The sequence below is a fragment of the Gigantopelta aegis genome, chromosome 6, assembly GCF_016097555.1.
Source record: "Gigantopelta aegis isolate Gae_Host chromosome 6, Gae_host_genome, whole genome shotgun sequence".
In the NCBI taxonomy this organism is placed as follows: domain Eukaryota; kingdom Metazoa; phylum Mollusca; class Gastropoda; order Neomphalida; family Peltospiridae; genus Gigantopelta; species Gigantopelta aegis.
In genome coordinates, this window is record NC_054704.1 from 102,716,746 (window position 1) to 102,740,501 (window position 23,756).

The window sequence follows — 23,756 nt, forward strand, 5'->3', positions numbered from 1 at the left end:
ACGTGTTGCTACTCAAGAAGAAATCGTCAATAGATTTGGGTTCGTTTCTTCGCTAATTTTCTGTTTTAACTATATATTGTGATTTAATACCTTGAATTACTAAAATGGCTGCAATATAAAAAAGTGAATGATCCTAATAATAGGTTTGCAGATTTGTATATTTTGTGTTCATAATAATTGATATAAATGATATTAATAAAAATATCAAAAGTTAATACACATGAAATTAAATAATTTTCCTCCTTTTAACATTTGTGGTTAATAGATAACTTGAAAATACAGAACAAAGCCAAAGTTAATTTCAAAAATTGCAGCATTTAATACCATCGACTTTCCAAACTTGAATTAGAAATATTCGATTCATACTTGTGTTAAAATAACCTTTAGTTTGGACGGTATTTATTATGAAAACATATTTCTTTAATAGTATCTACGCTGGACTACTAATCTATTAGCATATTGGTGAATTTGGTGATAAAAGGTGAAGCTCAGCGGCGGATCCAGAAAAATAATTTTAAAAAATGTAATAAAAGTAGACTCTTTAAACAACTGTATTTATTTGATTGTGGAATTATATAAAGATTTTAGGTCATTTAATAATGAAATATAAAGTTACGGCTACACCGGCCTTAAAACGTCGTACGACCACCTGCGATGGGTGAATTTCGGGTGATTGCGGACCATCGTGGGGCGAATCGTGCGTAATCGCAGCCATCGGGGGTCCTCGCTCGACGTCTTGGCGTGTTTTTGTCATGTTCAGAAACCTGGCTGCGATTCCCGGGATTGTAGGGTATCGTACGACATCGCACGACGTCATGCGACGTCGCGCCTAATCGTATAACATTTGCACATGTTCTCACCTGGAAATATTAATTAAAGATGTTATGCGATAGTCGTGCAATGGTCGTCCATTCAACTAGAGATTTATTTCAGCAATTTTTATCTACCTAATAGCCCGGTCTCACCGGGCTTAAGTCGTGTTCACGATGGGTTTCCGTTAAAAATACGCTGCGTTCAAGTTGAGATTTCGACGAAACCTTACCCTATCTGCGAACAGTCTGCAACCGATCGGGGGAAAAAATATAAAAATTGGGGGAAAATGAATTTTCTAGTCTGCGTCTTATCTGCTAACAGTCTGCGAATAGTCTGCAAATAGTCTGCTATAAGCTTAGAATCATTTGCGTTCTCTCTGCAAACAGACGCAGATTTTTACCACAATTTTGTATATAAGGGTCTTCCTCATAATTTTTCCTATCAGTTGTTCATAAAATTTGTAGGAGAAGCATCAAATGTTGGTTACTATAGTATTATACAAACATTCATAGAACTGTGATTTGTTTGATTGGCCATGATTGGATTTATGTAGAATATATGTGGACTTGGAGTAACTAGTAAAACTTTATACTAGGAATGGATTTATAGTGAACTATGTTTTTAAAGTGGTGCATCTTGTTTATATGAGTAAAATGAATGCAGATGTACTAGATGAGGATGAAACTCTGGCTGTGGTCTTGATAATGGCTAGAAGGCAACAGCAACAGCGACAGAGAAGAGCAATAAGGAGGAAAAGGTACTGGGTGAAGCCATGGATTGCCAGGCGGCCAGAATTTGGGGCTTACCACACTCTGATGGAGGAGTTGAGGCTGGAGTGTCCAGAGGACTTTGTTGGCTTTTTGAGGATGAAGCCAGCCATGTTCCAGGAGGTTTTGCTCAGGGTGGGCCCCAGGATAACCAAGACTGACACCAACTACAGGAGAGCTCTGGAACCTGGGTTGAAGCTGGCCATCACTCTGCATTTCCTGGCCACTGGAAATAGCTATAGAAGTCTACGTTTCACCTTCAGGACACCACACCACACAATCTCTAAGTTGATTCCAGAAGTCTGTGAGGCCATCATATCAGATTATAACCACCTGATACATCTTCCCAATACAGCAGAGGAGTGGAAAGTTGTGAGCCAAGCTTTCTGGGAGCGTTGGCAGCTACCTCATGCATGTGGTGCCATAGATGGTAAACATATTGCCATGAAGAAGCCAAACAACTCTAGTACCTTATATCATAACTACAAAGGATTCTTTTCACTACTTCTTCTGGGGGTAGTTGATGCAGATTATAAGTTTCTTTGGATAAACTGTGGTGCCAATGGTTCTACATCAGACCGTGCTGTTTTCAATGTATCTGAGCTGAAGGAGGGTTTTGAGGATGAAACAGTTGAGCTACCAGAACCAGACTTCCTACCCAGAACTGATCAGGATTTTCCCTATTATCTGGTTGGAGATGATGGTTTCCCTCTGAAGGAATGGCTACTGAAACCATATGCTAGCAGAGTTCTCACAGAGGAGGAAAGAATCTACAACTATAGGATAAGTAGAGCAAGGCGTATTGTGGAGAATGTATTTGGTATTTGTGCCAATAGATTCAGATGTCTCCTTACAACCTTAGCTATCCAGCCTCAGAATGTCAACAGTGTTACTCTGGCCTGTGTCTGCCTCCACAATTTGATGAGGATCAGATACCCAACCATCTAGAATAATATGATGGACCAGGAGCAAGATGACCACACATTCATACCAGGAAAGTGGCGCACTGAGGGGCTGATGCATGAGGTGGAGGCCCTGAGGGCACCAACTGCTGCATCCAGGAATGCAAAAGCTTGCAGAGTGAAGATGAAGCACTATCTGAACAATATTGGTAGTGTACCATGGCAGTGGCAGATGGTCTGAGCATTTGGACTGAGATTATTCTAGGACTGTATTATATATGTGGGTTTGTAATTTGTGGACTTTCATTTCATTCATTTAACTTTTCAAATTGCATATAGTACTGGATTATATTTGTAGAGTGGCAGTAAACTTAAGTGGAATATATTTGTGGACTTGCAATTTTCAACCTTCACATTAAAGGTGAAGGTGAACTGTACTTGTATTTTGTTAGAAAATAGACACAAAGAAATGACTGACATATAATAAATCTGCTTATTTCTATTACATATATTTGTATTTGTTATACAATTTTTAGCACTTAATCATAAACTTAGCACTTAATCATAAGACACCTTTGTCATTATTTACACTTTGTCATTATTTACAGCACACTGTGAAAAATCATAAATCTTCTGGTTCAGTTTATTGTTACAAAATTATCTTAATATCAGGAAACCTTGGATAAAATATTTATAAAACAAGAAAATCTGTTAAGAATAATTATATGTGTTACTAAAGAAAGGGCGCCTCGTTCCCTTGTTCTTCCAACAAGTTAATTTTTTTAACAGACTTTCTTGTTTTATAAAGTATTTTGTACAAGTTTCACTGTCATTATGAGAAATCTTTTATAATAAGCTAAACCAGAGGAATTGTTATGTCTAAATACAAATAATGATTTTTTACAGTGTGGTATACTTGCATGGGTAAACATAAAAAGTTACTAGTCCCAAGTCCCAGGTTAAAAATGTGTTTAAGAATTCCCCTCTGTGTCCCCCAGAAAGGAAATAAAAAGTAACTTTGATACAAAGTGGAACTTTATAATCTCCACATGCCCTCCAAGAAATGTTAATAGTCCCAAGTTTAAAATATTGAACTATGTCCAAATAAATTGCCCAAGTTAAACATTTTACTTGGCCCAAATTAAAATGTTAATTTCTTAAAATTTTAACATGTGAAGCTACATGTGAAACTGCCAGTTTCCACCTGTGTCCCCCAGAGTGGAAATAAAAAGTTAAAGTGGTACAAAGTGACTTCTACTGGCCCAAAGCTAATACAATTGATAAATCCATATCAACAGCATATCCCCAGACATATACCCAGCAACAGCAGCAACAACATACATTGAAAATATGATGAGACGGTGTGCTTGACAGAAGATCTACCAGAGAATACCGTTGCTGGAGATCCCAGAAAATGTTCCTAACTAGTGAACTGGGAAGACTGTCATGAAAGGAGAACTCAACACAAATGATGACATTCATGCAATTACAACTTCTTAATACCTACTTTTAAAATAGGTGGTTGTTATTTGGTCCAGTAATTTAAATATCACAAAGTTGGGAAACATTTTGAAAGAAACAGCCAAAAATGGGAACAATTTTACTGTCATTTTCAAACAATTGACAAACAGAAGAAAAGAAAGGAAGGGAATTGTTTGGTCCCTTATTTTAAATAACATAACTGGAGAAACTTGGAAAGAAACTGACCCAGAAAGTTAGATTTTTTTTTACTAGAAAACTTTATAAACGTTTTAAAACATAACAAACATAAATGACATGTACTGACTAGGTATGCCTTATCGGCCTGCTAGGTCTGCTTAGCCCCCTTCTTGCTGTAGTGCTCATGGGTCTTGTCATACAGGACAGGGTTGTCTGCCACCTCCTGTTCTTGGGCCACGCTGAAGGTTTCTGGCTGGCTACCATCATCTGACTGCACAGAAGGGGTCGGATTCCTGGATCCGGCTGAGTCCCTATTCTCCTGGGTCTCCTGGGTCTCCTAGGTACCAGGCTCATCTTCAGAGCCACTGGGGTCCCTCTCTGTCCTTGTTTCCTTGGACTTCTTCACCTTTGGTTGCTTTTTCTTGGGCGGCATGATGAGATTCTTAATTTTAGATGTTCACTGTTCGCAGTTCAGACGCAGGCTGATCTCAATGACTATGACACTGTTTTTAACATGCCTATATCCACTAGGGTTCAGGCATGTCTCCCCCTGGTCTCACCCCTGGCAGGGCCAGCGATTCGACCAGGGGCAGAAGGGTTGTAATAAGGGACTAATTTGGAATCTTATACTAAATAGGGGACTTTAAAAATAATTTGGATGTGTCAGCCAAAACCAATAGGTGAATAGTATTATCAGTTACGAAATATATTTAGTTGACACCAATTTTGACTGGACTTCCAAAATTTACTAATCTTTTATTTTTAACTCTTTTTTAAGCCCTGGAGGAAAGGTTAACGATTGGGGTGGGCATTGCGTTCAATCCGGATTCACGATCCAACACCCGGGTGAAGATGTACACCACCGAACCGGGCCGGATCCCCGCGGCAAGTGGCGGGCGGGCAGGGGAGGCCAGACACACCTAGCCCCAACCCTAACACCCAATCGCCAACGCCCTACCGCCCTATTTCTGGCATACCCGTCCCCCCCCCCCCCCCAAGTCGCGGGAGGCCATTCCGGCCGGTGGTGAAGGGTATTGTTAGGGTGAGCTTTTGAGGGCTCAAGTACACACCTAGGTGTGTTTTGGTTATAGAACCATATATTAGAGTGCCATAAGGTAAGGTGCCAATATTTTTAAAGGGTTCATAGTTATTATTTAGTATTTTGTCCCTAATAAGAAGCGGGATTGGAGGCCTACATTGGAGCCATGGAGAAAAGTTTTTATAACTATCATTACTTATTATAAGATTATTTATCTTAAGAGATTTACATAATTTATGCATAAATATACCGAACGAGTCACTCACTCCCTCTGTTGATTTAAACCCCAATCCAATGTTATACTCTGGATGTGTCTGTATTTGGTTCACCGGTTTGTATGGCGTTATATTTTTTGATTTCATCCAGTATTTGAGACATAGCTTATTCCTAATTTGGGTTAAGGGAGATATACCAAGTTCTGCTTGTATATTAGCATTGGGGGTAGTTATAAATGCCTTGGAGATGATTCTCAACGCCTTGTTTTGAACCACATCTAAGGCATTTAATATATTAGGATCAGCACAGCAGAAAGCCTGAGCTCCGTATTGTAACTTAGATACTATAAATGCATTATAAAGCATGATTAGTGTTTTCCTATCTCCTCCCCAGGTAGTTCCAGAGAGGATTCTAAGAATATTAATATAATTCCCACTATGGGCTACTATTTCATTAATATGTTGTTTAAAAGTAAGAGCCTGGTCAAATACAACTCCCAGAAACTTAACTTTATTAACCTGTGTTAAACCTTTATTATTGAGGGTTAAATTAAGCCTATATCTCCCGCCTCAAGTTTTGTGCTTGAAAAAGATACAAACCGTTTTAGAATCAGAAAGTTTGATTCCACAGGTTTCGGACCATTTGACTAATTTATCAATGTCGGTTTGAATTGCTTTTTTTTATATATTAAAATCCATACCCGTTCGCCAAAAAGCAGTGTCATCTGCGAATAGCCCAATACTAAATTTTGCACTTTTATATTTTATATTGTCAGTCATTGTTTCTGCCAAATCATTAATAAAAATACTAAATAGTGTTGGAGCAATGACTGACCCCTGTGGAATCCCATTTTCCAATATTGTTGTAGCAGAAAAATAACCATTTACATTAACTTTAAATGATCTATTAGAAATAAATTTCTCGATAAAATTAAATAAATTACCTTTAATACCCATTTTGTATACCTTTTCAAGCAACCCATGGCGCCAAACCATATCATAGGCCTTTTCAATGTCAACAAAAACTGCTGCTACCTTGTGACTTTTTGAAAAAGCTCTATTAATTTCTGATTGAAGTCTTACTAAATGGTCTATAGTAGAATGGTTTTTACGAAACCCACTTTGAAATTTAGTAATTAATTTTTTTTTCTTCTAAATATAGAGCCAGTCTATTGTTGACCATAGCCTCCATGGTTTTACAGACATTAGAGATCAGAGATATAGGCCTATAGTTAACAGGTTTACTAGCATCTTTAACCTTTTTATGTAAACTAAAGACCGTGGCTACCTTCCATTTGATAGGTATATATCCTTGACTCCAGATTACATTAAAAAGATCTAGAAATATATCTAATGTTTCATCCGGCATATGTTTGAAGAATACATAGCTAAAATTGTCTGGTCCAGTAGCTGTACCTTTTTTATGGATGAAGCCTTCAATAAATTCTTGTTTATTAAATTTATTGTTAATGTCTAATTTTTCTGTATTATATTTGGCGTCTAAGGGTACTCTTTTGAAATTTCTTAGAAATTTTTTTATCACTTGAGTTATTACTAAATGTTTCAGCAAATATATTTGCTTTTTGTTGGTTAGTTATAACATCTTTATTATTAGCTAGCGGTATTTGATTATTATATTTTTTACCTTGTATTCGTTTAATTTTAGACCAAACGTCTTTACTATTAGTTTTTTGGGATATACTAGAACAGAATTTTTCCCAAGATTCTTTTTTAGCTATCAAAACTGCTTGTGTTACCAAATATTTACTATGTTTATAATTCAAAATAGTGTCAGTAGTTTTATTTTTTTTCATTTTAGCTCTATTTTTGTTCCTTATTTTAATTAACTCTCCTATATTATTGTTCCACCATGGGACAGAGTGTTTCCTAGTTCCTAGTGAAGAAATCGGAATTGATTTTTCAGCTATAACAATTATTTTATTTATTAAATCATCATTATATTTATCTAAATTATTAGATTTAACCTCTTTAATTTTAATTTCTTTACATAAATTATAAAATAATTTCCAATCAGCTTTATCAAAATTCCATTTTTTATTATGTTTAGGTACTTCCCTCCAATCTTTATTAATTTTATATGTAGTTAAAATAGGCAAATGGTCACTTCCAAGATGATTAAGAACTTCCCATTCACAGATGGAGGCTATTGAGGAAGAAACCAATGTTAAATCAATGCATGTACACGCTGCATTATGATCTGATATATGGGTTATGGACCCATCATTAAGACAGGCCATATTATGATTATCAAGGAATTGTTCTATCATTTTTCCTTGTTTACATGTTGTAGTAGAACCCCAGAGAATGTTTCTACTATTAAAGTCTCCTACTATTATCCTTTTATGATCATTATTAATTAACTTATTATAGTGAGTATCGGTTATATCTCTTTGATTACCTCCAGGGTGAATATATATATATATATATATATTATATAGATCAATTTGATCTTTGTTACCATGAATAGTAATTCCACTTACCTCTATATTATCATGTAAATCTATTTTAGGCAGTTTAGTATAGGCTATATTATTTTTAACAAAAAAAGCTAGTCCACCTCTAGTGGTTATATTAGTATTCGTAAAGAGGGCAGTAAATCCCCCAATACTATATGGGTACATAGCTTTATTTAATTGTTTCTCATTAATCCATGTCTCCTGTACACAGATAACATCTGTTTGGATTAGTAGACATAAATAATTTAAGTTCGTCTCCATGATTTTGAGATTTAAGGCCTTTAGCATTCCATTGTAGAATAGATAGGCCATTATCAGCTATTTTGTTTAGACAAGGTTTATTACTATTTTTAGTATTCTTATTAATCATATTATAGTTGTCTCCCATAATACAATTAGAAACAATTCTATTAAATTGTCCACTAATAATTAATCTATTATAACCCTATTATTATTATGTACTACAGCCTCGGTAGAATTAGAATTTTCCCATACAGAGTCACCAGCACATGGCACTCCATACCACAGACACGTTCGATTTATTATATCTTGTTGATTAATATGGATTCCAAGGGTAGTTTTTAGAATGTGACAGGCCCGTCCAGGGGCCCTATCAACCTGGGGGCGTGTAGGAGAGTCTATAGTTTCCCCCTCAAAGCCCCCATTAATGTAAAGACCACTGAGGAGCCTGACAAGATCAAGAGGGGTTATAGGAAGACTGGGGTTGATTACAGTAGGCAGACTGGGGGTCACCTCTCCGGCATTATTCTTGACTATGTTGGAGTAGAGCCCCCCAGTCCCCGAGACAATTGGTTTATAACTAAATGTTTTGATTGGATTGGGAATTGTTTTTGAATTATCAGGTTTCTGATTTTGTTTGGATAGTGCTAGAAGTGCTCTCTTGTATTCTGGGCAGCCCTTATCATGGGTATAATGAGGGCCGCGACAGTTGGCACAAGAGATTTCCTCCCGACATTGATGTAGACCCAGTCTTTGAGGATGTTTTTACCACATCGACAACAGGTGGGGGAGGTACGATTTGCCCTACACCCCCGAGCGGTGTGGCCCCAACGTTGGCACTTAGAGCACTTTATAGGTTTGATAACATATGGAAAGAGCTCAAAGATGTCCCCGTTGAAGCAGATGGTTTCCTCATTTGAAATTTCATGTAAAAGGATGTCCATGTACTGATTGTTCCAAATCACTACATTTTTAATGTTGAGAGGGGGGTTTTCAGTCCTCAGTTTGGTTAACAACTCAGTACCGGTGCATCCCACACTTTCAGTTTTAACAATAAATCTGTAGGGGTTAACTGACTTTACACTTTTAGTAGAATTAACTTCAGTAAACTGGTTGGTGTTATTTTGGTCGGTGTTGACATTTACTGGGCACTGGCTGGGTTTTAACTTTTTCTTACCGATTGGAACTGCCGTGTAGAATGAGCTATTGATTTTTTGGTCAGTTGCCTCCTCGATTTTATTTCCATTAATTGTGATCTGGGTTTGGGAATTAGTCTCGGAAGTTTGATTTTTAAGAAGTGGGTACTCTTCTGCCCTAACTTTTTCTTTTTGATTTAATTTTCCTGGATTAGGGTGGGCATTGGTAGATGGTAACCTGACTCCTTTACTATGTTTTTTGGTATGCTGAAGTGGTTCCCTAACTTGATTTTTCAAGTAGCTCTTTTCACCTGATTTTAATTTATACTTGGGGAAACCATCTTCGTCCGAGTCCAAGGAGAACCCTAGAGAACTCCCAATCAGCGTTGGGTGTTTCCCGGGGGTGCGGTCATTACGTGGGTCGGACCTAGCACGCGGATCGGCCCAAAACTTAGATTTAAGTTTACCCAAGGGGTTTGAAGTATTTGGGTGGTCCGGGTTGGTTCCCCCTGTAACCGCTCCCGGCACACTTTCTGTACCTTGTTCATTGGGTACATCTACAACCATATCGGAGTCTCCCCCCACCCTCGCAAGGTCGTTACCATCAGATGTGGCTATTACTGTTTAGCTTAGCTTAGTAACTGGTTTAACGTGTCCATATACCACTAGGGTTTTGAACACGCCTATCCCGAGTCCGGCATCCGATAGGATCGGGGGTCTGACTCGGGACAGGGATAACCTAACAAATAGGGTCAATTTTGAAATTTACATCCAAAAATTAAATAGTGGGCCTTTAAAATTTTGATGCGCATCTCTAATTAAAAATAATAATTCTACTCATGAAATTTGGTCGCTAGATTAGATCGGGCGGTCAAAAAGAAATTAGATAACTAGGGCCTCGAACACGCTCATCCTGAGTAACCTCCAACAAGATCGGTGGCCTGACTCGGGATGGGGGGGGGGGGGGGTAGTGTTGAAAATGGGCAGAATTTTGAAAATAGCAATTAGTAATGAAAAAAAGTAAAAAAGTTAGTAGAATAATAAAAAATAAAAAAAAGTTATGAGCCAAAAATAAAAAGAATTGACTGCTCGGCCGAATATTTATATAATTTGGAGCATTTTAGACGGACAGTCCAAAAATAAATAAGAGAAAGAAGAGAGGATCGGACTATTTAATAATATTTAAAAAAAAAGAAAGTAATTTCGACATAAAATTTTGAAAGGAGGTCTAAAAGTTTAAAGTCCAATCTATGTGTCCTGAAAAAGGTTGACGCCTACGGCGAGCTGATGAGGAGTCCGGTGGTCAAGTTCGGGACTTCGTGCTTCCTGTCCATAATAGCTGGTATGACCTGGTGGTAGCCGGCGCCGAAGATAGCCTTGACGATCCTGTGGATGGTCTGGCTATCCATCTCTCGTAGCAGGATCGCTTGTCGGTAGCAGTCTCGGCGGCTATTACTGTATCATTGTGACCATTGCGGACGTGATCGTAGCCCGAGCTGGAAGAGGTATTTTCGATCCAGATTGGATTCCTTTTTTGTTTTTATGTAATTTCTTTAATTTAACATGTATGTTTTGGCTTTGGGTTATGGGTTGGGTGATTTGAGCGTCAAGTTCATCCTCCGAAAAGGATGGGATGGGTGGACAAGACTTATTAAAATTTCTTTATTATTTTCTGGGTCTGGCCTGAGGGTAAGGAAGGGTCCAATGATTTTAAGTGAAGATTCATCCCCTCTGATGAATTTTTCACCGTTTTGGAGCTGAGAATAGAAAAAAACTTGATTTCTGATTTGTGGTTTTTGTAATTTTTGGATTTCAGAAATTGAGTTTTGTAGGAACAGAAATTCGTAAGTCGATGGGTTTGAATTGTCAAACCAGACTTGTCTAATATCTGTCAGAGGAAAATTTGGTTTACTTTTTTAAGGTTTTTTAGGGGTGGAATAGTCAAGAGAGTCTTGGTCGAAATCTATACTGCTTTCTGACATATTTTTTAAGGTATTCCACCTATTAGAGATTGGAATTTCTGGATTAATGTTATGTCTGTCGTCTCCCTGAGGGGAACTCAGAACTTCCGCTTTTCTTTTAATAGGGGTGTTTCCCTCAAGTAGACTTCGGTTAGAAGTGTTTACATTATTATGATTTGTTTTGTATTTAGATAACCGATCCGATCTTTTTGTATGAGGTGTATCTGGTTTCCTCTCTGTTGTAATTACAGCATTATCTATCAACACAGTGGGTTTGGATATTTTATTTTCTAAAAGGCTGGTTGCATCTTGCGTTCTTCCCTCTGTGTAGCTTCCATTCAAAATGGCTGCGTTGACTTCTATGGTTGGCTTGGGAAAATTCGCGTTATGTTGGTTGTTATACCCGGGTATAACCTCTTTGTTATCAGTTTGTTTCTCACGTTTAACACTTGGTCCGGATTTGACCAAACCACCGGCGCTCGTTATATTGTCAACTATAAGAGGTTGGAATGGGACAATAGCTTCATTGGAGTCGGCGGACTCAACTAATTTGTCTAAATTACCTGACTCATCAAGGGAGATATTGGTGACAAATACCAGGTGGTCCTGATAAGTAGATGTTGTTGTTGTATTACCTAACTTACCCTTGTCTTCCATCATCGTGTTGATTGTTGGTTTGGTCCCCCGGGTCGAAATAGATGATCTCTGAGGTCTTATTACTGTGGTAGGTTCTGAACCAACTGAGTCATCCAGTTCTCCCGATTCTTTAGTCACATCAATGATAGAACTAACGTCCGCCTGACTATCAATGAAAAGCCTGTCCCCAACCGATTCTTCTAGCCAAGATTCATCATTGGGGGTGGGAATATTTTTTGTAATTGATGGGAGCTCCTCATTGTCCCATGATAGATCTTTTGTGTTATTGTTTACTTGGGCCATAACTAGCGCTGAGCTGGCACTGAGTGATAGTGTTGGTCAAGAAAATATTTGAGTGTTGGATTGGGAAAGTAATTGAGATGTTTAGCTGGCACTAATAGTCTCTAATTATATCTTATTTATAACTATATTAATTATATTGATTATATGGTAACGGCCACCGCTGCCTAGACTCTAAATATTATACTAGTAATTAAGTTAGAATGGGATATGTAACAGTCCGGGAGTGTTAGCTGGCACTGGACTGGAACTGGAACTATTTTCTCGTGCCCCTATCCACAAAGGTTCAGGCACGCCCACTACGGATTTAGCCTCTGACTTCGCCAGTGACTAATTCCGGAGCAGAGGGGGGGGGGGGGGGGGGGGGGGGGGTAGGTAAGTTTGAGGTGGGCGGAATTTGGAAAAAAGGCCATTTAGTAGAGTCAGCGCGATCGCGGACCGAATAGCAGACACTTCGCAAACTTGAAGTAACACCGAGTGGGAGCCGTGTTCTGATTGGCTGAATTTCGATTCCTCGGTGAAGCCTGTAATTTACCTAAGTCTACAAAGAGTAACTGCATCCAAAAACATGTCTGGACTCTAAATTAAAACCAAAAAGTTTATGACTGCTCGGCCGAAAAGGTTTTAAGGTGATTTTGAGCAATTTAGACGGTCTGCCGAAAATAAATGGTTACCGACTGTTTACCAAAAAATAAACAACGTTTTTGAAATGACGGCCTAAAACATTAGTCAGTAAAGTCCATACTCACGGAGGTAAAGGAGGTTGGCAAAGGGGAGGACGTCACGGCGAGCCGATGAAGTTGGTTACGTCGAAATGCGGGATGGCTGGCCGGTAGGTGGATGCTGCTATCGACTTGGCTAATGATCGATACTCTTTCCTGCTATGATTTTGATGGCTCGATGGAGGGTCGGGTTATCCATTTCTGGGAGTAGCAGTCCTTGATTGTAGATCCCTTTCCGGCGTACGGTGAAACAGAGTCCACGGCCATCCCGCATTGTGACGCTGTGGACACAGAAGTCTCCCTCTGACGGGCTTGCTGGTAACGGTCTAAATGCCTCGTGTTTCGGTTGCGTGAAGAGCTGCCGGACGTCCTCGATGTTGATCTTGACTAGCTGGGAGTAGCGCGATTGTAGTTTGCCGGCCTTGAGTGACCAATGCTCCTCAGCGTCAGTAGGTGGAATTGGCGGTTGTGTCGGGGGTCCTGGCTTGGTTGATTGTTCCTCTGGTGACGCAATCGCCTTCCGCTTCACAACGGCCACAGGTCGGGCCTGGGACTCGACTGCGACACTCTTCCTAGGTGGAGGTGGCATCGCGGGAGTCCCAGAAGCTGAAGTCTTCGGAGTTGATTGGGGTGACTCCATAACTGCCTGGTTAAGTTCCGCTCCTGGTGAATCGACAGTTGGTTCTGGCTGGGCTGGATTCTCTGGTTTCACCGGTGTAGATCGGTGCATGGGGTGTCCAGCGGAAGGGGCCGCCGCCGGCAGTTGAGCTGCCGGTTTTGTCCCCCCCCTCCCCCCGGTCCGCTCCTGGCGCGTCCGTCTTCCTCCTTCTTCTCTTCCTAGGTGGTTTCCTTACCGGGTCACCGTACACCAAGGTCACGGTTGCCCGTGGCCCGGTGTACGTGACGCGGTATTCGATAAGCACTCCATAACTGGCAATGAGTCCCCCCAGGTGAGGGTGGGGGGGGGGGGGTAACTCAAGAGAGCAGGCACACACGTCTTGCTTCATCGCTAGCCGTTTTGAGAGTAAAAGGACAGAATGAAAAAAAAAAAGAAGCCATTTAGTAAAGTCAACGCGAGCGCGGACCTAATAGCAGACACTTCGCAAACTTGAAGTACACCGAGTGGGAGCCGTGCTCTGATTGGCTGAATTTCGATTCCTCGGTGAGGCCTGACAATTACCTAAGTCTACAAAGAGTAACTGCATCCAAAAAACATGTCTGTGCTCAGCCAAAAGGTTTTTAAGGTGATTTTGAGCAATTGAACGGGCGCCGAAATAAAATGCGTTAGACTACTTATAAAAAAATAAACATAAGAATTTTGAACTGCTTCGAAAACGTTTAAAGTCTAACTAGCCCAATAAAGGAGGTTGGTACCTGTCCTAGTAAAGGTTGGCGTTTAGGGGGTTCCGATGTAGTCGGTGATCTCAAGATGCGGGAGGAACTGCCGGTAAGCGGAGCCTGCTAGTGTACCGGTGATGGAGCGGTAGTGCTGCTGATCTCAATGACCGCCAAACAGGTTTATATAGGGCCCAGAGATCACGCGGCGTGCGCGTGCGCCCAGCCTGCGAACTCAACGGTTTTCTCGTCTGCGATGTCTCGCAGAGAGGTGTACACCGATCTGCTAACAGTCTGCGTCCTGTCGCCGAACACTCAGCGAACACCTGGAAGAACCTGGAAAAAATTCAAATTAATTTGTTTATTCGCCGATCAAACGCAGACTGTTCTGAGACTTTCCGCAGACTAGTCTGCGAATGGCAATTTAATGCAGACTATTCTGCGAGTGGTAGGGGGTCGGTAGGCGGTGTATCTCAGATTAATCTGCGTCCTATCTACGTGGTCGATCCGATGTTTTTGTCGCAAGGAGGAAATGCTGCATGCAGCAAATCCTGCTTGCGTTAAAAAATCGTACAATGGATTGTACACCGATCTATTTCTACTTAATCCTCGTTACGTCCAAGTTGCGAACAGCCAAAAAAGACATCGGAAACCCATCGTGAACACGACTTAAGCCCGGTGAGACCGGGCTATGACCAGGATATATATACTGGGGTCCACAGGCATCACTTCACTACTGAAATGTGAATGGCAAACGATGTCTTATGATGGTCGATGACGTCGTACGACATCACGTGGGATCGTAAGACATCTTGGCAGACAATCGTAGTGAAGTCGTACTACCTCGTACGACGGTCGTACGATGTCGTACGATTTCCCTACGATTATCTCAGATGCGTCGCAAACCCATCGTTTCCAGTGTGACCACACAACTAAGATTGTAATATCGTAGCCGAGTTGAGGACAATCATAGATATTTAGAATCTCTCCCCATCGCACGACGTCATAGTTCGGTCTGACTAAGGCTTTATATATTTGGACACCTTCATTAAAAGGACAGCAAATTTTGCTGCATATGTATTCGTGTATATGTGACATATAATGTGTTCTATATCACTGTAGGAAGTCAACATGGACAGTTAAATATGTCATCCTCCAAATGGAACATGTTGTGTCACCCAGAACACTGGATGGGTCCTTTCTTGATAGCTTTAATGTAACTAATGGCCAGGGAGAACCGTACGTTATCACAACTCCTCGGGAACACTTCAGGGTGGAAGAATGTCTTCAAGTGTATCTGTCTCAACCGCTGTATCGCCAGGACAGAGAACACGTCAGACATGATATTGAATCTTCACTTCACCGCATGGCAGGTAATGTACCATATTGAATTTTAAAACACAAATCCGTCTAGTTATGTTTCAATGATCGAATATAATTCAACATTGAACGATATGACTCTACCGGTGTGATGGTCGATTAAAACAAAATCCATTATCGATGGTGTAGGAAAATTTTAATTGTATCAGATGATGGACTTGATGTAAATATGTTGGGGTTGGTGTTTGTTTTGGATATAAATTAAAATGTATAAAATAGTTATTAAAGGTAAAATAGCTATTATTAGTCTGTTTAAGGGACAGGTGGTGTATGTCTTTTATGATTCAAGTCAGTTATTCCACTGGTATATGTGATATTGTACAAGTTAACACAACAAATAAAAATGTATACCAATGCACATAACTAGCAGCTCCTCATGTTTCCAGTATGTGAGAAACATAATAGCAGATGTGCAGTTTGTGCAGCAGCTGATCCCGAATATGTCCAAGTCGAAGCCTGCTAGTGGCGAGGACGACTATCGTTTTGCTTGTGGTATCTCGAGGACGACTATCGTTTTGCTTGTGGTATCTCGAGGTTTGCTTGTGGTATCTCGAGGACGACTATCGCTTTGCTTATGGTATCTCGAGGACGACTATCGTTTTGCTTGTGGTATCTCGAGGACGTCTATCGTTTTGCTTGTGGTATCTCAAGGACGACTATCGTTTTGCTTGTGGTATCTCGAGTTAAATCGACGAAGTCATTGGGGTAAACGTGCACTTGTATCTCATGAGGGTGGCAAGTAGCCCAGTGATAAAACGCTTGACTGATGCGCGTTTGGTTACGAATCGATCCCCGTCGGTGTGCCTATTGAGCTATTTTTCGTTCCTGACAGTGCACCACGATTACTATATCAAAGGTTGTGGTATGTGGTAGCCTGTCTGTCAGATAGTGCATATAACAAATTCATTGCTACTAATGGAACATGTTTGACATCCAATAGCCGATAATTAAATAAATCAATATATTCTAGTCATGTCGTTAAACAAAAACAAACGTTTATTTTTTATCTAATTTACACTAATTCATTATTAACACAATACTTTATAGATATAGTATTGTCATGCCTGAATCCCATCTCATAATTATATCACATACATGTATCTGAATTTTAAAATGAATGATTGAGATAACAGATCTGGCGTCCGTAAATTTGTATCGCTATATAAAGACCACATGTTCCTAAAGGGCTCTTACAAGCATGTGTTGTGCATCGCTATATAAAGACGACATGTTCCAAAAGCGCTCTTACAAGCATGTTGTGCATCGCTATATAAAGACCACATGTTACTAAAGCGCTCTTACAAGCATGTGTTGTGTATCGCTATGTAAAGACCACATGTTCCTAAAGAGCTGTTACAAGCATGTGTTGTGCATCGCTATATAAAGACCACGTTACTAAAGAGCTCTTACAAGCGTGTGTTGTGCATCGCTATATAAAGACCACATGTTCCTAAAGAGCTCTTACAAGCGTGTGTTGTGCATCGCTATATAAAAACCACATGTTACTAAAGAGCTCTTACAAGCATGTGTTGTGTATCGCTATGTAAAGACCATATGTTCCTAAAGAGCTGTTACAAGCATGTGTTGTGCATCGCTATATAAAGACCACGTTACTAAAGAGCTCTTACAAACGTGTTCTGTGCATCGCTATAAAAAGACCACATGTTCCTAAAGGGCTCTTACAAGCGTGTGTTGTGCATCGCCATATAAAGACCACATGTTCCTAAAGAGCTCTTACAAGCGTGTGTTGTGCATCGCCATATAAAGACCACATGTTACTAAAGAGCTCTTACAAGCATGCGTTGTGCATGTTCTGTGCATCGCTATATAAAGACCACATGTTCCTAAAGAGCTCTTACAAGCGTGTGTTGTGTATCGCTATATAAAGACCACATGTTCCTAAAGAGCTCTTACAAGCGTGTTCTGTGCATCACTATATAAAGACCACATGTTACTAAAGAGTTCTTACAAGCGTGTTCTGTGCATCACTATATAAAGACCACATGTTACTAAAGAGCACTTACAAGCGTGTGTTGTGCATCGCTATATAAAGACCACATGTTCCTAAAGAGTTCTTACAAGCGTGTTCTGTGCATCACTATATAAAGACCACATGTTACTAAAGAGCACTTACAAGCGTGTGTTGTGCATCGCTATATAAAGACCACATGTTCCTAAAGGGCTCTTACAAGCGTGTGTTGTGCATCGCCATATAAAGACCACGTGTTCCTAAAGGGCTCTTACAAGCGTGTGTTGTGCATCGCCATATAAAGACCACATGTTCCTAAAGAGCTCTTACAAGCGTGTGTTGTGCATCGCCATATAAAGACCACATGTTCCTAAAGAGCTCTTACAAGCGTGTGTTGTGCATTGCCATATAAAGACCACATGTTACAAAAGAGCTCTTACAAGCGTGTTCTGTCTATCGCCATATAAAGACCACATGTTACTAAAGAGCTCTTACAAGCGTGTGTTGTGCATAGCCATATAAAGACCACATGTTACTAAAGAGCTCTTACAAGCGTGTGTTGTGCATCGCCATATAAAGACCACGTGTTCCTAAACGGCTCTTACAAGCGTGTGTTGTGCATCGCCATATAAAGACCACGTGTTCCTAAAGGGCTCTTACAAGCGTGTGTTGTGCATTGCCATATAAAGACCACATGTTCCTAAAGAGCTCTTACAAGCGTGTGTTGTGCATCGCCATATAAAGACCACATGTTCCTAAAGAGCTCTTACAAGCGTGTGTTGTGCATCGCCATATAAAGACCACATGTTACAAAAGAGCTCTTACAAGCGTGTTCTGTGTATCGCCATATAAAGACCACATGTTACTAAAGAGCTCTTACAAGCGTGTGTTGTGCATCGCCATATAAAGACCACGTGTTCCTAAAGGGCTCTTACAAGCGTGTGTTGTGCATTGCCATATAAAGACCACATGTTCCTAAAGAGCTCTTACAAGCGTGTGTTGTGCATCGCCATATAAAGACCCCATGTTCCTAAAGAGCTCTTACAAGCGTGTGTTGTGCATTGCTATATAAAGACCACATGTTACAAAAGAGCTCTTACAAGCGTGTTCTGTGTATCGCTATATAAAGACCACATGTTCCTAAAGAGCTCTTACAAGCGTGTTCTGTGCATCGCTATATAAAGACCACATGTTCCTAAAGAGCTCTTACAAGCATGTGTTGTGCATCGCTATATAAAGACCACATGTTCCTAAAGAGCTCTTACAAGCGTGTTCTGTGTATCGCTATATAAATACCACATGTTCCTAAAGAGCTCTTACAAGCGTGTGTTGTGTATCGCTATATAAAGACCACGTTACTAAAGAGCTCTTACAAGCGTGTTCTGTGTATCGCTATATAAAGACCACATGTTCCTAAAGAGCTCTTACAAGCGTGTGTTGTGCATTGCTATATAAAGACCACATGTTACAAAAGAGCTCTTACAAGCGTGTTCTGTGTATCGCTATATAAAGACCACATGTTCCTAAAGAGCTCTTACAAGCGTGTGTTGTGTATCGCTATATAAAGACCACGTTACTAAAGAGCTCTTACAAGCGTGTTCTGTGCATTGCCATATAAAGACCACATGTTCCTAAAGAGCTCTTACAAGCATGTGTTGTGCATCGCTATATAAAGACCACATGTTCCTAAAGAGCTCTTACAAGCGTGTGTTGTGTATCGCTATATAAAGACCACGTTACTAAAGAGCTCTTACAAGCGTGTTCTGTGCATTGCCATATAAAGACCACATGTTCCTAAAGAGCTCTTACAAGCATGTGTTGTGCATCGCTATATAAAGACCACATGTTCCTAAAGAGCTCTTACAAGCGTGTGTTGTGCATCGCTATGTAAATACCACATGTTCCTAAAGAGCTCTTACAAGCGTGTGTTGTGCATCGCTATGTTAAGACCACGTGTTCCTAAAGGGCTCTTACAAGCGTGTTCTGTGCATCGCTATATAAAGACCACATGTTCCTAAAGAGCTCTTACAAGCATGTGTTGTGCATCGCTATATAAAGACGACATGTTCCTAAAGAGCTCTTACAAGCGTGTGTTGTGCATCGCTATGTAAAGACCACATGTTACTAAAGAGCTCTTACAAGTGTGTTCTGTGTAGACAGGTTTGACTGTGTTCGTTTTTAACTTACTATTTACATTAAAGGTTCATATTTATTGAAATTGTTTACTAATGTTTGTATTTGTAAAATATTCAAAGTGTTATGCTTCAGTAAGTGATTATTATTTAAGATTAACAATTCTTGGTTCTTCGTATTTTAATCTAGGTGAATTGCAGAATGCTACACTTGAGTGGAAAGGTCAAATCAAATTCATCAGTGTAGATAACAGGTATATGTTTCAGTAAGAACTATAAATTACTAAAAAGAGTGTTTTATCATAAGAATATTTCTGATGCTTATGTAGCCTATAATAAAATATGTTGATAGTTGATTAGGGGACTGTCCGAAGAGTGTTGCTGTTGCGAAACGTTTTTGAGTAAATAGCCACTTATGGGGTTGTGCCTTATTATTTTATCTCACCGGTCTGTCTTCGTCACAGTGTTTATGGTGGCTCAAACCTGTTTTATATTTATGTAAAATCAAATCCTATTAGACACGAAGTTAAGTACGAGCTACTATAGACTTTTAGATGATTAGAAGGTACTTGGTGTACAAGCGGTTATATTTAATGGAAACGTGTAATTAATGTACAAAATCTGTCAATCAATTTTATATTTCATGCAACGGCAACACACTATGACAGTCCCTTTAATGGCTACTTATATAACCATGTGTCGATTATTCTATATACCTTTATTCAGTATATGTGCATATACAGACATTAATATACAGCAATAATAGCATGTGTGTTTGTTTGTGTATGCGAGTGTGTGTGTGTGTGTATGTGAGAGAGAGAGAGAGAGAGAGAGAGAGAGAGAGAGAGAGAGAGAGAGAGAGAGAGAGAGAGAGAGAGAGAGAGAGAGAGAGAGAGAGAGAGAGTTATGTAGACATGCTATCTCTACTGGGTCCTATTATAATTAATGTTTTTTTGTTGACTATGCTATCACCATTTAATGTATGATTTTGTTTTATATATACGTAACTTTGAAAAATTTGGTTACTTCATAAAATAGGACCAGAGATTAGGCTGTACTTTGCCAAATTCTGAACTGACTCCTATTTCATGGTAATGTGGATTTCTTGTCCCATTACATTTCTTAATTTATTTTTATCCTCATTTTATACCTATCTTATCAATCTATCTATCCTTCTCTTCTTAATTTATAAACATTCTTCATGTCACTTGTATTTAATGTGGAATATATTGAAACTTATGATATGAAAGACCCTTTCAGGGAATTATATCCAGTACTAAAACGATATACATGGGGTAAATCAAGTCCATTAAAACTAGCTAGATTAGATATGTTTTTACTCTCTAATAATTTAATGCCATATGTTCAAAATGTTATTACAGAGAACAGTTATAGGTCAGACCACTCTGGAGTGGTTCTCTATATGAAATTGGGTACTATTGAAAGTTGTAAAGATTGTGGAAATTCAATAATTCATTACTGTCTAATAGAGAATACATAAAAATTATAAAACAAACTATAAATAAGATAACAACCCAATATGCTATTTTAGTCTACAATCCAGAACATATTATGACCCTCCCGAAAGATGAAATTAATTTTACAACAAATGATCAACTTTTTCTTGAAACACTATTAATGGAAATTCGAGGGAAAACGATTTCATACTCGGCATTTAATAAAAATTAAAATAATGAATTAGAAAAAAAAGCTGTCAAGATATAAAAGAACTGGAAGAAAATGATTCCATAAACCAAGAACTGTTAGAAGAACAAAAGAATGAATTAGAGGAACTTAGGAGACTAAAGCTTAAAGGTAATTTTATTCGAGCGAGAGCCAAATGGATAGAAAATGGTGAAAAGCCAACAAAATATTTTTGCAATATGGAGTCTAGAAACTATCATAATAAATTAATTTCAAGATTAGAACTAAATAATGGAAAGGTAATTACAGACCAAAAACAAATTTTAATTGAGACTAAACAGTTTTATGAAAATTTGTATTCTGCACCATATGGTCAAATTCACAATGATATAGAGAAACTAAGTAATTATAATTTCAGAAAGTTAACTAATGAAGAAGCACAATCTCTAGTAGTCAAGGGAGTTATGTTCATTTTTTGAAGGTTGCATTTTTTTTTGCTCAAGTTAATAACATTTTGGTCATATGTTCCCATGACCTACCTGAACTAGAAATCCATTAGTAGCATTTTTTCTGACCACTATCATGTTAGCCATCTTGAAATTCAAAATTCATTTATATAGTCAATGAATCATGAAAACAATATTGAAATTCAATATGGCCGCCATTTTAATACATTTGTCGTATATCTAAACTCATGATTAATGGCGAAGCACAATTTTGTTGTCTAGATGTATATTCCAGTGGTCAATGAATCTGATTCTTTAGATTATAGTCATCCAATTATGGCAAGCATCTTAAACTTCAAAATGGCAGCCATATGGACATTCAAAATGGCCACCAACATAATCATTTGGCAAATATTGTTTTCCTAGTCTACATACAAATACAACTTTTGTCTTCATTAGTACATTTTTAGGTCAAATAATTATAATATTGCAATACTAATGACAAACTAATAAAATAAAGGAACATACCAACTGTAAATTGTAATTCGTAATGGCATATTAGGCATCTACTTTATTTGTAATAGTATGCACATTGCAGCACATTGATTTCACGCTTGCAATGCTCTGTACATTGAAGGTTGTGTTGCTTACACTAAATTACAGTACATCTGTCTCAACACTTACTGACACCAGAGTTGCATCTGATCAGTTCTACCACAGCTTCTGGTGCAGATTGCACCTCCAACAGCAGTCACAAATATACCAACCCCCTTGACCCAACCACGTTTGCATGAACAAAGAATGTCCAGATGTAGCATGACATCTTGAGCTCAGAAATGTGCTTGGAGATGTGCTCTTTGGGTATGCTGTTTTCATACCCTAGAGATAGGTGGAAGTGTTTCAACACTTTGGTTTGGTGATGGTTTCTTGAACTTTTCATCTTAGAGTAGCTGCATCAGTTGTTGAAATGAGCCTTGTGCTTGGTTCCATGCAAAAAAAATCGTCACAGTTTTTACTGACCTCTTTGTATGGTTCATTACCGATTCCAACCTGACTTTGGTGTTACTTATTTGTGGAGCTTTAGTGAATACATTGAATTCTCTTCATTGATGTCCACCATCACCAATTGTCCTGTTGTGTCATATTCAGTTACATCATGGACATCTGGTAATCCGAGTCTATCTGTGGATACAGTTCATTATACAATGTTTGCAGGTTGATCTGGTTGTGATTTACATATAATTATTTGTGTAACGTAATGGTGATAAAAACCCAACAGTCTGTGTCTTTGATGTAGAAATCCATCTCATTGCCTGGTCCGAGTACTTCACAAGTATGAGGAATCATGATCATGTCTGCTTCTTCTTGTGTACTGACATCTGTGGTAGGATGGTATTTTAGTACATATTGTGTTGTGTTTGTGACTGTAACTAGCGTTTTACATCAGTAAATAACTTTATATGCCAGATGTATTATCTGATGACATTGATAGGAGTAGGTTTTCGCATGTGTCATTTTCACATCATGGCCTGCAATAGTTTTTGATATCGTAGCGCTCAGATAGCTTCGAAAATCTGTAGCCTGGTTAGTGGAAATATCTTTCATAAATATTATTGTGTTAAAAAATAAATCTTACACCCTTGTAACCATCTAATAGTGAATCAAAGCATGCAGGAAATGCTTCTGTTCTTGGACTTTTATTAATAAAGCATTAAATATGTTTAATTTTAAATCATCTATAAAATGTTGGATAGAAACTTTTTACAAAAATTCAATGTCCAGTGTGCTACAAAATGGCTTTTTTCGGAAGCATTTGAGCTACAAAGGGGATGCAGACAAGGAGACACTCTGTCACCCTATATTTTTATAATATGTGCTGACATTTTAAGTGTTTTAGTGAGAAATAACAAAGGTATTAAAGGTATCACCATTGATGGCACTGAATATTTAATATCACAATATGCTGATGAAACCACTTTCATT

The 23,756-nt window shown here is 38.8% G+C and overlaps 1 protein-coding gene across 1 annotated transcript in view; it reads left to right on the forward strand.

Moving 5' to 3' along the window:
* LOC121374844 overlaps positions 1–23,756 on the forward strand; it is a 53,858-nt gene that overhangs the window by 22,628 nt on the left and 7,474 nt on the right. Inside the window, exons 7-9 of the mRNA XM_041501954.1 lie at positions 1–39; positions 15,325–15,575; positions 19,874–19,937. The exon at positions 1–39 is cut by the window's left edge and continues 13 nt beyond it. Of these exons, the coding sequence (XP_041357888.1) occupies positions 1–39; positions 15,325–15,575; positions 19,874–19,937 (354 nt within the window). The remainder of the gene's footprint in view (positions 40–15,324; positions 15,576–19,873; positions 19,938–23,756) is intronic.